The sequence below is a fragment of the Pyricularia grisea genome (assembly GCF_004355905.1).
Source record: "Pyricularia grisea strain NI907 chromosome Unknown Pyricularia_grisea_NI907_Scaffold_2, whole genome shotgun sequence".
Taxonomy (NCBI): domain Eukaryota; kingdom Fungi; phylum Ascomycota; class Sordariomycetes; order Magnaporthales; family Pyriculariaceae; genus Pyricularia; species Pyricularia grisea.
Genome location: NW_022156717.1, coordinates 198,747 through 212,315, shown reverse-complemented (window position 1 = coordinate 212,315; position 13,569 = coordinate 198,747). Strand labels below are relative to the sequence as shown.

Genomic DNA, 13,569 nt, shown 5'->3' with positions numbered 1-13,569 from the left:
CTCCACGACACAGGTAACTTGTGCAAAGGGAAAAAATCCCTGGTCGCTATATCACGTTTTTCTAATTTCTGAAAGTATTGAAACGCAAAATACTTACACGTGGCCTTTTAAGTTAAAAAAATATGGCCGCCGTCGTTAATTAAATACGCCACAAGGTTGCAAATATTAATAATAGCCATATTCCGGGCCCTGGATATCCGGAAAATCGCCAAAAATTAATATACGCAATTTAAAAAAAACGTTAACACGGAACGCATTTTGGACATACCCAACGAAAAACCATAATTTTTAATTGCTTTAGCGAAATAGGGCATATTATTTTCGTAAATTCCAAAAATTGCAATCCGTTAAACGAAATTTTTACATCCATTATTTTAACCAGGTTTCACTTTGGTATAGGATAAATTGGGCCATCTTAACACGTAATTAATTGTTTTTTAACAGGGTTCGTGCCCAATAACTTTACACAGTTTAAATACAATGTTCGTGTAATTATTAACGTTAAAATATATTTTTAAATTTTTATTTAATATATTTTATATATAAAATTTATTGTAAGGGTGTATGCAGTAATTGCGTATATATTATATATATTTGAAAAGTAAAAATGTAACAAAATTCGATTAATATAATTTAATAATTACCCAATTTTTTACTAGAAACCAGATTTAGCGCAAATTTTTGCAATCCTTTAATAGACAGCAAAACGTATTAAATTGTCCGTATAATTTATTCGCGGTTAAAACCAATACCGGACAATATTTTACAAATAACAGTAATTAACTCGCCATTAGCTTTTAAACCTCCAGGCCTAAACGTAATTTACAAAGTTATACGGTCCCAAATGCCCATCCCGCGGCTAACACGCGTAAACTTTTTCCGATATTATATAATTAGCAAATTCAAAACAACCAAACAAAGAAAACGCCTTTTTTATATTTTGGCCATTTTTTACTAACACATTTTGTCCGACGATGTGGACAAACCCACCAAATCCGGTGGCTCGTCAATTTCTAACAAAAATAAATAATGCAATTCCTTCCATCCATTTGTTAAAAAATAAAGGTTTAATACCAAAAATACCAAAGGTTATTATCAGTATATCGTCCTTAACGCTCGCTATAATGTTTGGTTGGAATTTCGTTTCGGAAGATAGTTAAATTAGCATTATAATCCCAAACAGCAGCGAGGCTATTTAGCCGCAAATCCTTAAAATAAGTCTTAAAACACCCAATTTGAAAGTTTTTATAATCGGCTGTTTGTTATCCAAGCTGCCCTTACAAATATAAACGCTCGGAACGTAAGCCGTTTAAATATCACCAATGTTAATAATTATCGTCGGGCAAAGTTTTCAATTACCCCTCCTCCCGTAATGCCTTAGGTTCGGCGCATGCAAAAAAGGTAACAAATTAGAATCCAAAGGTACGGCGTGAATATGCCTTTTATAATCAACTTTGTGGACCTCCGATCACTATTTAGCTTTACATTTAGCGTGCGTTAAAAGTTGGACACAATTGACGCTTGTTTCAGGTGAAGTCTACAGACTTCGAAACGGTTGAGCCGAAAAGGTGGCTAAGCCATTAAAACGAAAACCTATTATTGAACCCCATAAATTCAAAAAAAGAAAGAAACAAAAAGAAAAAAGAAAAACTCACTGTTAATTTGGAATTTCGTTAACATAATGGCCAAGTTCTGGGTTAGCCAATTTTGGAACGTCCGAAACTAGGATTTCAAAGAACAAAACTTGGATGACGGAGTGGCCGAAATTGGGCCAAGCTTTCCCGGTTTTTGGTTGGGGTAGCTTTACCCGAGGGACCAAAGGTGGGCTTGGCGACTGCGCCACACGCTCAGGCAAGATTCACCCTTCGCTCAGTTTTGGCAATAGCAGTTCAGGATTATAGACAAGAATGGAAATTCAAGAGGGCAATTCATGGGTATGACAATGTTCTGTTGATGCTTTCAGATCCAGTCAATTTTCAATGTTTACCTCCACCGTAGTTCGGATAACCTGGTAGGGTTTGAGGGGTAACGCAACGCCAGTAACATCCGAGACGCAGTGCTATCAGTCCAAGATTTATCTGGATCCGATAGGTCAACTACTGCATATGCCAACTCTACGTGCAGGGTATCAGGGCTCCATTATGGGTTGATAGGGTTGCCCTCTGCCTTTGCATATACAAACGGGATTTATATCGTGCTGTCGTACATTTATTCGACACTTGGTCCTCTCTTCGCTGGTCCAATCCTTGCTTCCTTGTGAATGCAGACAATTTACTCAAGGATTGCTGCTCGAAATGGTTGTGTTTACTCCAATATACGATCACAGATGGGGGCTTGCAGTGCTTGCTGTCGGGTTCTATCTCATTACAAAGATACATGGCTACTCCAAGCTGAAGGCTTTTAAAGGCCCGGTTGGTGTCGGTTTCTTCAACCACTGGAACAGCTGGGCTTTATTTAGCAGGAGATCCCACCTCAAGTACAAAGAAGCGTGTGAGGAATATGGTGAGATTTCCCAAGAACACACGTGGAACAGATTATACAAAGACAGCTAACAACAACCACAGGCTCCATCGTCCGCATCGGCCCAAATGACCTTCTGACCTCGTCCCCAGAACTCCTCATGCATATGAGCGGTGTGCGGTCGCCATATTTCCGGACGTCATGGTTCTACAAAAGCTCGAGACCCCGACCGGGAATGGACAACGTGTTTAGCTCGTCCGGCCCTGAAGGAGAGGCCACTCATACCAGGAAGCGTCAGCAGTTGGCTCCCGGATACGCTGGCAAGGAGAGCCCACTGATGGAAAGCACAGTCGACGAGCAGGTGAAGAACCTGATGACACTGCTCAGGGAGCGGTACAAGTCATCCGAGGCCCACGTCAAGCCCGTCAACGTGGGCTACAAGTTTTCATTCTTTACTCTGGACGTCATCTCGGCCCTGTCGCTCGGCAAGGCGTTTGGAGACCTCGTCAACGACCAGGACATGCACGGCTACATGCAGGCGGCCGAGGAGGCGTTCGGATACCTGAACGCGATGGCGGCCTCCCCATTCGGGATGTTGATGCAGATCCCGCTCTTCCACAACCTCTTCGGTCCGCACGAGTCGGACCCCAAGGGTCTCGGCAAGATCGTGTCACTGGCCCGCCAGAACCTCAAGTAGCGACTGCAGCACGATACTAAGGAAAAGTCCGACATGGTGGCTTCGTTTGTCCGTCACGGGCTCAGCTTTGAGGAGATGGTCACTGAGGGCCTGTTTCAGATCGTGGCGGGGAGTGACACCACGGCTGCTGCACTGAAAGGGGTGCTGCTTTTCCTGCTGAGTGATTGCCGTGTGTACAAAAAGCTGCAAACCGAGGTAGATGCTGCGGCCGAGAGGCTAGGACTGCGTCCGGATCAGGTCATTCTCGACCACGACGCTAGGCAGCTTCCCTACCTGCAGGCGGTCATCAAAGAGGGGATGCGATGCCACCCGCCGGTGGCGCTACCAATACCAAAGATGGTACCTCCAGGAGGAGATACGGTTGTTGTTGACGGAAAGGAGGTGTTTCTGCCAGGGGGTACACACATCTCGTACTGCGCATGGGCCCTACATATGCGCAAGGACATTTACGGGGACGATGCGACCTGCTACAGGCCTGAGAGGTGGCTTATAGAGGAGGATCCGGACAAGCTGGCGAGGATGCAAAAGGCACACGAGCTGAACTTTGGATACGGCAAGTATCAATGCCTTGGGAAGCAGTTGGCTTTAATGGAGTTGAACAAGGCCATGTTTCAGGTATGTGGACTCTTGCAGTCTGTTTGCCGCTTTGCTGACAGTATGGTCAACAGCTGTTATGGAATTTCGATTTGGGATTGACAAATCCAAACATGGGGTGGAGGAAGGCGAACTTTTTAGGAATTTTCAGCCCTGGTGAGCTGCTTGTTACCGTCAACGAGCGCGGTGGGAGGGTTTGATCTAAAGTTGCATTTGATGAAGATTTCATGCAGAAGCAAAGAAAAACTTGGTGAATCAACAAAGGCATAAGAGGATATTGAAATGCCACTAGAATATAGGATTATCTATAGGGTAGATGGTGTATAAACGGACATTGAATTTCCTCTTTCCTGGAAGTGTATAAGATTGTAGGGCTATATAGCGGGTCAATGCTTGCCGGACTTGTGGCTTGCCATAATACGTTTAGATTGAAACTAGTCACATGGATTTGGCAGGTAAAGGCTGCAATGGAGGACCGCAATATTTAATGTAACATCCATGGTATTGAGATCAAGTCAATTTCCTTGACTGGGCTGTTGATACAAACATTTGCTTGATCACTAACGTGTCAGTTCGTGAAACTGCGCTCTCTGTAACCATCACAATTACGGTCTTCTTTGGCTATGCTAGCCCATGAGGAAAGGTATCGACATTTCATAGGATTGTACAAAACATTCAACGTTAGAGTAACAAGAGTTTGTACATTCAGTAAAAAAGTGCCTAGGACTACCGGGTTCTAATGGAAGATATATAATGGTTTAAAGTGTACTATAGCAGGTACCATCAGATAATTAGTTCGAAACCTTAATCGCATGGAATTTATTCACAATTGCGTAACAAAACTTTCTTTGAGAGAACAGGGGTATCAAGCAGCCCAAACCTTGTCAGACACCTAGTTTCTCTTAAACATTTCCCTGAAAATATGGTCGGCTTTAAGGTCAGATTCTAAAAGGGTCCAAATCATTAAAGCCGTAATATGGAATCTAAATATAGAGTATGAGTATTCTTCACGGTGGCTGGGAGAACTTTTTTTTTTCATCCCTCAAAACAGTTTCAATAACTCTAGGAAACCCTCCTGGACGTGATTAGATCTGGTATTTTTAATAGGTTAACTTTTCAGCCAGAGCTCTCGAGACATCTTAGGTAATTCCCCTCGCCGCTTGGAATCTTGACGACTATGGGAGCTAATTTGAATGATAGTTATTATAACAAAGAAAATGCAGAAAACGCTTTTCATCTCCGCCGCCCTGGCTATTCTCCAAGTCCAAGCAGATGAAACGGAAAAAGAGTGTCAGGTCGCTATTTACAGGAAGGGCAGCGACGAAATATTCAGCCACCGAATAGTGCCACTCTTGCCACACCTATCCGCCATCATTACTTTGAGAGCTCGTGGCGTCGAGTACGAGGTTGAAGTACAATATAAAAAATGTCGCTCATTTGTTAGAAAAGAACCTAAGTTACCTGATGATTTGGATTTGCGGTTTGACCTTTTTAGACACGACCCTCACAGATGCTGAAGTCCTGGGGCCGAGACTTTAAAGTAGGCAGAGGATACGTTTGTATTTATTTAAATTTTCAACGTGGTCAAAGATGGAGAAGATGGGTGATAATTTAGAATATCATGAGCTTAAACACTTGTTGGACGGCGCCTGTTTCTGGTGTCAAGATATAAAAATCAATGATATCGTTTTTTCCAGATATTTTGTCAAGGATATGCCGATTGCGGCTTGATCTTTGGTCATGATGGTGGACAAAAATGGCAAAAGTTCATACTATCCATGCAACGAGGTCATTTACGAGTAACTTATCCACTCGAATCGTCAACCACTGCCGGCCGAACAGAAATGTACAGGCTAGACTGCTTTTATCCTGAAGAGGAGAACCCTGGCACCGTGGGTCAATATGGCCAAATCGGATTCCCGCCAATGACGGTGCCAAGATCCACTATTTTGCCTCCCGATTTGGTTATACATGATCGGGAAACAAGATCCGAGACGGAAATGGCAGACATAATATTCCGTCGGTGATGAATAAAGAATGTCGTGTCTGGATTTCGAGCTTCCACTTCCAACTTCACCTCAACCCTTCTAGTCTGGTCACCGAACAATTGTCGCCAAAGCCATCGCCGCCATGTTATTGACCACCGTCCTCCTGGCCCTTACAGGCCTGGGCAGCGCCGCTTCACTGCAGCGTGTCAACAACTTTGGAGCCAACCCGGCCAACGTCAAGATGTTTATCTATGTGCCGGATCGAGTGGCCACCAACCCGGCAATTGTCGTCGCTGTCCACCATTGCCAAGGCACCGCCAATTCCTTTTACGGTAGCACCCCTTACGCCCGTCTGGCCGATCAAAAAGGCTTCATTGTCATCTATCCAGAGTCGCCATACCAAGGAACCTGCTTTGATGTTTCGTCACGCAAGACTTTGATTCACGATGGGGGTGGTGATTCAAACAGCATCGCCAACATGGTCAAATACGCCATTACTCAGTACAAGGCGGATGCGAAAAAGGTGCACCTGGTTGGGGCTAGTAGCGGAGCCATGATGGCTGTAAGTCTCTTTTATTATTTTTAAATGTCTCTGAAAACAAATTCAAACTGACAAAAAACAGAACGTCATGGCTGCAACCTATCCCGAGCTATTCCAAACCGTTATTGCACACTCTGGAGTCCCTGCCGGTTGTTTCATGTCGGCCTCTGGCCAGGTCAACGGGTGGAACAGCAGCTGCGCCAACGGCCAAGTCCGACCTTCTCAGGCCGTCTGGACCAAGATGGCAAAGGACATGTATCCTGGCTATAACGGCGCGAGGCCGAGGATGATGATCATGCACGGTGGAACCGACACGACCCTTCATTGGAACAACTATGAGGAGGCCCTCAAGCAGTGGCGAGGTGTATTGGGGGTATCGGATTCTGCCACCAGGACGATACAGAATTCGCCAGAGAGCGGGTACACGACTACGTTTTATGGAGGGGATGCGCAACTGACGGCCAAGGTGAAGGGGGTGTGGAATCCCAAGTATGGTCATGACATTCCAATTATTGGGGGCGATGATATGGCTTTTATGGGGTTGTAGATGGTGAGGTGAGGGCAGGTAGATGAAAGAGTATTCTAGTTACTATCTAGGAATATTAAAGGGTTTGGTGTAGCATTTGGAAGCGATAGTAGCAAGTATTAACCAAGCCAAGGTAGCTCTATTGAAACTAGACTGCTATCAAAGAGGTCTTATCCCATGTTCATGCAACCGCCTTGACCTTCGCCGGTCGCCTCATCCAGTGGAAAAACTGCTCCGTTCCTTGCTGCCCAGGCGGCACAGTGATCAAGACATCCTCGAGGATTTTAAAGTCATAATTTTCATACAAGAATCTTCCCATCCTTGATGCCTCCACAACCGATTCCACTCCGAGCCTGTCGGCCTCGTCGACACCGTACTTCATCAACATCCTTCCGACACCGCGTCGATGGTGGACCGGATCAACAACCATGATGTCGAGGGCTGTTTGGAAACGCAACGCAAACTGCATGTCAGCAAATCAACAGGACCTAATCATCCAACAGATCCTACTCACAAACAATGTCACCTCCAGACTCCCTCACCGCATCCCACCGCCTTCGTGTAAACTCCCACCAGAAATAGTCAGAAAGCTCCTTGGCCTTGTCGTCCTTCCAATAGTTGCCCTTTGGCCCATCCTTTGGCCCGACATTGGTCGGCAACCGTTCATAGACGTCCCACTTTGCGAATCCAAGGATCTCGCCCGTGTCCGTATCCGTCACCTTGCACAGGCGCGCCCCAGGCTTGTTGAGCGCACCGGCTAACCTCTCGGCACCTGCTTTTCGGCCCTCGGGAGTGGTGTGGTCCGGGAATACGGCTTCAAAATAGCCATGCTCGGTTCCAAAGGCTCGAGAGACGATCTCGAAGCACCGTGGCACGTCGGCGGGTTCGCAAAAGCCGAATTGTAGAGGCATTTTGGTGGTGTTCGCTGCGGGAAAAGGTAGCGAATGTTGCTTTTTTGAGGGGTAGCGCGAGTTTTAAAGGAGGATAAGCGAGAGGGAAAAAAAGAATAGACCTGAAAGTCAAAGCTGAAATTCGGGAGGGTCTGCTTTATGTACGATTGGTTCTAGAGACCCTGCACATTGCTTTTTGTGAACCTCCCACGTCGGCCTATAAGAGAGCTGCAGCAATGTTTAGGTACGTCGGTACCTCCGTTTGGTCCAACTATTACCGGCTGATTTGGACGAATAGTCAAAAGACTTGGCATCAAAACGCTCCGGTAATGACAGACCGGACGAACATTGTATAACGGTAGGACAGCAAAGTAACCGAACCCTATGATCCATGTGTTGGGTGCTCTTTTGCTTTCTGAAACATTGGACAAAACGAATGGCACGGCCAGTCGGCAGCTGTAGCTTCTCATTGTGAGAGCTCAGTTGGGACGAAATGTTTTCCTCCGGAATGTCTTGCAACAATCATCCGGCTAATATGGAACCGCTGAATTAAGACAAACGTTGTTGCACTTGTGTCACCGTGCCCAAGTTTATGCATCGCTCACGCCTCTTCTCAACCCCTTGCAGTTGAATGCAGATCCGTGGTGGCAATGTGACAGTCAAGGTGTGTAACACTCGGTAAGGTCCTGTACCTTCACAAAGCTCACTCCTATGGCTGTGGTTTGGATCGCTGAGCGTGCGCAAGCAAACCAAGGGGCACTGTCCGATTGCATTGTGATGCTCTCGAATACAACCATTAGTAGCCAAGATATCGCAGTCGACGGTAAAAGCTGAATGCTGGCCTTAGCAGTCAAGCCAGTCGGAATGCAAATAGTGATCAAATGCCGATACTGCACCTCATTCCCTCACTCGCTGGAGAAGGATTACTTCGCTACTAGTCAGAACAGCATTGAACACATCGACGCAATGATATTGACCCGAAATGCACCTAAACTCATTAAATCCCGGGCTCGACCAGCACCCAGGTAGGTCCTGGAGCGCTGAGAGGGGCTCCATGCTGTCTTCAAGCGTTTCGACGCATTGGCAGTACTGCCGAGCCATGAAGGGGTGTCCATTCAACGTGGACAACATGAAGATTCCAAAGGTTTTCCCCACACTAGGCGCCACGCTGGGTCTCATCCTGGCATTTGTCCGCGCCGACAACCACTTTGTCCAGACCCTTTACTCTACCGATCCTGCTCCCATGGTCCACAACGGTAGCATCTACGTCTTTACCGGCCACGACAAAAATGGTGCAACGACATACAACATGCGCGACAGGCGTCTGTACTCATCCAAGGACCTCGCCAACTGGCAAGACCACGGAGTCGTAGCAGATATGGCCACGTTTAGCTGGGCCAATGCAAACACCTGGGCTCCTCGGGCAGTAGCCAGAACTGGCAGTTTTACCTATACGTACCGATCCAGCGCAACACGGGCTCCATGGCCATTGGTGTTGCGGTTGCAGACAGTATTACTGGACCTTACAAGGATGCACTGGGCAAGCCGCTTGTGGAAAACAACGAAATCGATCCGACTGTATTCATCGACGATGACGGCCAAGCTTATCTGTATTGAGGAAACCCAAACCTCTCCTATATCAGGTTTAACTCAGACATAATATCCTACAGTGGAGGAATCAACCGGGTTACTCTCTCTACGGCTGGTTTTGGCCAGCGAACCGGCAATACGCAACGACCTACAACCTTTGAAGAAGGGCCATGGCTTGACAAACGTGGCAGCACCTACTACATAATCTATGCCGCCAACTGCTGCTCCAAAGACATCCGCTACTCGACCGGGCCTAGTGCAACCGGTCATGATGCCCTCCCAGGGCAAGAGCTTCACCAACCACCCCGGGATTATCGACTTTATGGGTTCCTCTTACTTCTTCTATCACAACGGTGCCCTTGCCGGCGGAAGCGGTTACCAGCGTTCTGTCGCCGTCGAGAAGTTCAACTACAACGCCGATGGCACCATCCCAACAATCCAAATGACCACCGCCGGTCCCCCACAAGTTGGGACATTGAACCCCTACGTGCGCCAAGAGGCAGAAACCATTGCATATTCGTCGGGTCTACATAAACAACGGCGACTACATCAAAGTCAAGGCTGTTGCCTTTGGAGCGGGTCCCAAAACCTTCCGAGCACGCGTGGCCTCAGCCAACAGCGGTGGCAAGGTTGAACTTCGCCTGGGTAGCAACTCGGGCACGTTAATTGGAAGCTGTACGGTAGCCGGCACAGGCAGTTGGCAAACCTGGACTACCGTGGCATGCCCAGTGAACGGGGCGACGAACACTCAAGATCTGCTCCTTCGCTTTACCGGCAACGGCTCCGACAACCTCTTCAACTTCAATTGGTGGCAGTTAAACTCTGCATCGGGCAGTCCGCCAGAGGTGACCACCCCTGGCGTTCCTGCAACCACGACTCGGCCTCTGACCACGACCAGCAATCCTTCGCCCCAATGTGCGCAATTATATGGATAATGCGGTGGAAAGGGATGGGCTGGTGCAAAGTGTTGCGCTCCGGGGACACGCAAGATGTCTAAAGAATGGTACTCGCGAGGCTTGTGACGTAGTGGTCGATAAGGGTGAATATTTGACCCTGTCGGTGTCAGAAGCTTTATGGCAATGTCTGGATGAGAAGAATTCCTACCTTTATGTTAGTATATTGACTCTATTGGAAGCAAGTTTACTCTTACATGACTGATAAATTAAATACAACCACGTAGAACACCGCAAACAGTAAGAGGTCAACATTAATTAGAATAACCCCAAAGATCAGACTCAATGACAGCCTCATGGAAAGTAATCCAAGACGGAAAAGAAACGATAGAATCTTGACTATTCTGGAAAATATTTGACGCTATTTAAACAGCTATTTTTGGTTACATACGCCAAAAGTTTTTTCGATTCAAGCTCTTTGTATCCTTGAAAGTTTGTATAAACAATATGTTAATAAACCAGATGCCCAGGATACCAAATGAATGCCAGCTGTGTGCAGATATAATCCAGGCATCTGATCCCGGGAACTGTAATCTGGCTTTAGTCTCAGTGCTCAGACTAGACCCCCCTGCGTTGCAGGGTGGACCGGGCGCTCCATGTACCTTTTAGCCACATGGCTTTTCGGCCAATCAAATTGGCCAAAAAGATCGCGCCCGTTCTCCAGAGTGATCTTTGGTTGGACCCACAGGTACAAGCAAAGCCACGATTGAGCCACGCTCAATTGTGGAGCTCGCGTTCAGGGGTAAGCCCTGAGACTAATCTGGCTTCTTATCTCGCCGTCGCAGCGAATTAGACACGCGGGGATAACACCTGATTGAATTAGTCTCAGGGCTCATCCCTGAACGCGAGCTCCACTAATTGAACCGTGGTTTAATTCGTGGTTTTACTTGTACCTGTGGGTTTAACCAAAAGTCACTTTGGTTCAGGTTTAAGGATAATTTGTCGATTTTCGTCGCGTGTAAAAGCAATTTCGCCATTTTAAACAATATTATTCACCAATAATTTATAATAACGTAAAATATTAAAGAATTAGCATATTATTAAAAATAAAAATTAATAGGTTTTTAAAATATATATAAAAAAATCCCAATATATTTGTTTAATTAAAAATTCGATATAAGTTTTTTTTTATCCGCGTGTAAAAATTGGCCATTTTTAATCCGTAAATAATGTAAATATTAACCCTTTTTTTCCACCATAATTATATAAAATCCGTTAAAATTAATACATGGAAAATCGTAAGAACGAAATTAATATTTATATATAAATATATTTATTAGTAAATAATTTTTTTTTTAATTTTAAACTCTTGGCGCAATAAAATAACGTATTTACGGTATAATTCCAATTAAAAAAAGTTATTATTCTTCCGAATCTTTCTTCATATCGACGAAATTATATATATACCGTTTTTAATAATAATTAAGCGACGGGATAAAATTAAAATAAACGCCGTTATAACCAGTAAAAATTAATTTACCGGTGAAAGAAAAGTTAAAATAACCGAAATAAAAAATATAATCCAAAATTTCAAAAGACGGCGGGTAATAATTTTAGTAATAATAATATAAATAATAATTTTGCTTTTGAAAACATTGAAAATATTAAATATAAAGGTAAAAATTAAGTTAAAACCAGGCCGAAAGGGAAAAAGGTAAAAGGAAATACGTAATATAACGATTAAATAAAGAAAATATAAAGTATTAATTAAAAAGAATATTAACAGAAATATAAATATATTATTATTAATTTATATTACTTTAATAACCGTATAAAGTTTTCCGTAAGTGGGAGAATTTAACGTAAATTATATTTAATTAAAGATGGCGTCGTTATATTTACATAATAAATTAAATTAATACTAAAGTTGGTAAATGAAATTATTAACGGCTTTAAATAATAAAGGAGGGACGAATAAACCCCAAAATAACTTTTTCAAAGCTAAATTTAAACTATATACTTATTTTCGCTATTTTTAAATTATAAGTGGTTAAAATAATTAAACTTCAAATTATTTGACGCGTGAAAAAAGTTACCCGTACTAAAATACTAATTTATAACTTTAATTAATATATTAAACTGCAAATTTTTTAAATGGTGGCAAGGGTTAATTATACGCAACGGATTTACTTACTTAAAATAATAAAAGGCCTTTAAATAATATATACCTACATTTAATAATCCGGACTTTTTATTTAGGATTATTTTATTTTTTAATAATTAAATATATTCTTTTATATTATATTAGAAATAATATTTTAGAAACAATTGTAAAAGTTGGGGAGAATTTAATATTCGTATTATAATTTAAAAAAAGGGTGTTTTTAAATTTACTTCTTACGGCCAAGTATATATTAAAAAAAGCTTAATATATTAAACCTTATTAATAAGAATATTAAATTAAAATAAAAGTATTTATAACACGTTTATAAATTCGAGTTTAATAACTTTTTACACGTTTGAAATTTGGCACGGTTAATGGGGTAAATTAATTATTTTAAAAGTAGGTTTGGCGGTTTTATTTTTATATACAGGTTTTAAATTACCGATTTAAATATTGCCACCGACTTTATAATATTTAAAACAAATTATTTTCATTGTAAAATATTTTAAAATTAAAATTAATATTTGTATTATTAAAAATAAGTTAATTTAATTAAATAACCTGTATTTTAAAGTATAAATTCACCCCTAAAAATATAATATTATTATTAAGAGGGAGAATGGGGTTAATAAGTTATTTTTAATGCAAATTAAATTTATTTACAAATAATATAAAATTATAAAACGTTTAAAGAATATAAGGGATTAATTTTAACTAATTTAATTAGGTTAATTAATTTAATTAATTAAAAACTTAAACTTTAACCTAAAATTATTATTTGTAAAATTGTAATAAATATAAAATTACTTTTTATAAACAGGAATTTAAAACTTTAAAAACTTAACATATTTATTACAACTTATTAAAAGGATGTAAATTTCTCCCAACTTAAACAAAACTTTCGTAATTATTCCGCATTTTAACGCGTATAAAAGGAAGCGAGAGCGAAAATATTTAAAACATTTAATTTACCAGAAAAAGCGCCTTTTAAATATTATTTCGTAATATAATTAACTTAAATTTAACTAAGTAAATAGGAATTATATGGGTAAAGTTGGGGTAAAGCGGCCTTTATTATTAATAATTGCATAAATAATACAAATTATAACCCTTAGGCTTAAACACCGTTATAATTAAAAATTTTGCTGTTTTACTAATATTTTAATGCAAATAATAACTTTAATTATATATAATGCGCATAAGTAATAAACATTACAAATATTTTA

At 42.1% G+C, this 13,569-nt stretch overlaps 7 protein-coding genes across 7 annotated transcripts; 6 read left to right on the top strand and 1 right to left on the bottom strand.

The window, feature by feature from the left end:
* Nucleotides 1–2,294: 2,294 nt before the first annotated feature.
* PgNI_02678 (uncharacterized protein) lies at nt 2,295–3,157 on the top strand (the record flags this gene model as incomplete). Its single annotated transcript, XM_031122739.1, has 2 exons — nt 2,295–2,502; nt 2,565–3,157. 2 exons carry the CDS (start codon nt 2,295–2,297, stop codon nt 3,155–3,157), a joined length of 801 nt encoding a protein of 266 aa, XP_030985477.1.
* A 33-nt stretch (nt 3,158–3,190) lies between these two features.
* PgNI_02677 (uncharacterized protein) lies at nt 3,191–3,951 on the top strand (the record flags this gene model as incomplete). Its single annotated transcript, XM_031122738.1, has 2 exons — nt 3,191–3,772; nt 3,826–3,951. 2 exons carry the CDS (start codon nt 3,191–3,193, stop codon nt 3,949–3,951), a joined length of 708 nt encoding a protein of 235 aa, XP_030985470.1.
* A 1,644-nt stretch (nt 3,952–5,595) lies between these two features.
* PgNI_02676 (uncharacterized protein) lies at nt 5,596–5,842 on the top strand (the record flags this gene model as incomplete). Its single annotated transcript, XM_031122737.1, is given in 2 exon segments — nt 5,596–5,774; nt 5,788–5,842. 2 exon segments carry the CDS (start codon nt 5,596–5,598, stop codon nt 5,840–5,842), a joined length of 234 nt encoding a protein of 77 aa, XP_030985469.1.
* A 39-nt stretch (nt 5,843–5,881) lies between these two features.
* PgNI_02675 (uncharacterized protein) lies at nt 5,882–6,827 on the top strand (the record flags this gene model as incomplete). Its single annotated transcript, XM_031122736.1, has 2 exons — nt 5,882–6,301; nt 6,363–6,827. 2 exons carry the CDS (start codon nt 5,882–5,884, stop codon nt 6,825–6,827), a joined length of 885 nt encoding a protein of 294 aa, XP_030985472.1.
* Nucleotides 6,828–6,933: 106 nt separating this feature from the next.
* On the bottom strand, nt 6,934–7,778 carry PgNI_02674 (uncharacterized protein). The gene is made up of 2 exons (XM_031122735.1): nt 7,321–7,778; nt 6,934–7,247 (listed from the first exon to the last, which is right to left on the bottom strand). The coding sequence occupies exons 1-2, from the start codon at nt 7,715–7,717 to the stop codon at nt 6,988–6,990; spliced, it is 657 nt and encodes a 218-aa protein (XP_030985471.1). The 5' UTR covers nt 7,718–7,778; the 3' UTR covers nt 6,934–6,987.
* Nucleotides 7,779–8,825: 1,047 nt separating this feature from the next.
* On the top strand, nt 8,826–9,313 carry PgNI_02673 (uncharacterized protein; the record flags this gene model as incomplete). Its single annotated transcript, XM_031122734.1, has 2 exons — nt 8,826–9,122; nt 9,164–9,313. The coding sequence occupies 2 exons, from the start codon at nt 8,826–8,828 to the stop codon at nt 9,311–9,313; spliced, it is 447 nt and encodes a 148-aa protein (XP_030985474.1).
* A 244-nt stretch (nt 9,314–9,557) lies between these two features.
* PgNI_02672 (uncharacterized protein) lies at nt 9,558–10,221 on the top strand (the record flags this gene model as incomplete). The annotated part of the gene is made up of 2 exons (XM_031122733.1): nt 9,558–9,773; nt 9,847–10,221. 2 exons carry the CDS (start codon nt 9,558–9,560, stop codon nt 10,219–10,221), a joined length of 591 nt encoding a protein of 196 aa, XP_030985473.1.
* Nucleotides 10,222–13,569: the final 3,348 nt, after the last annotated feature.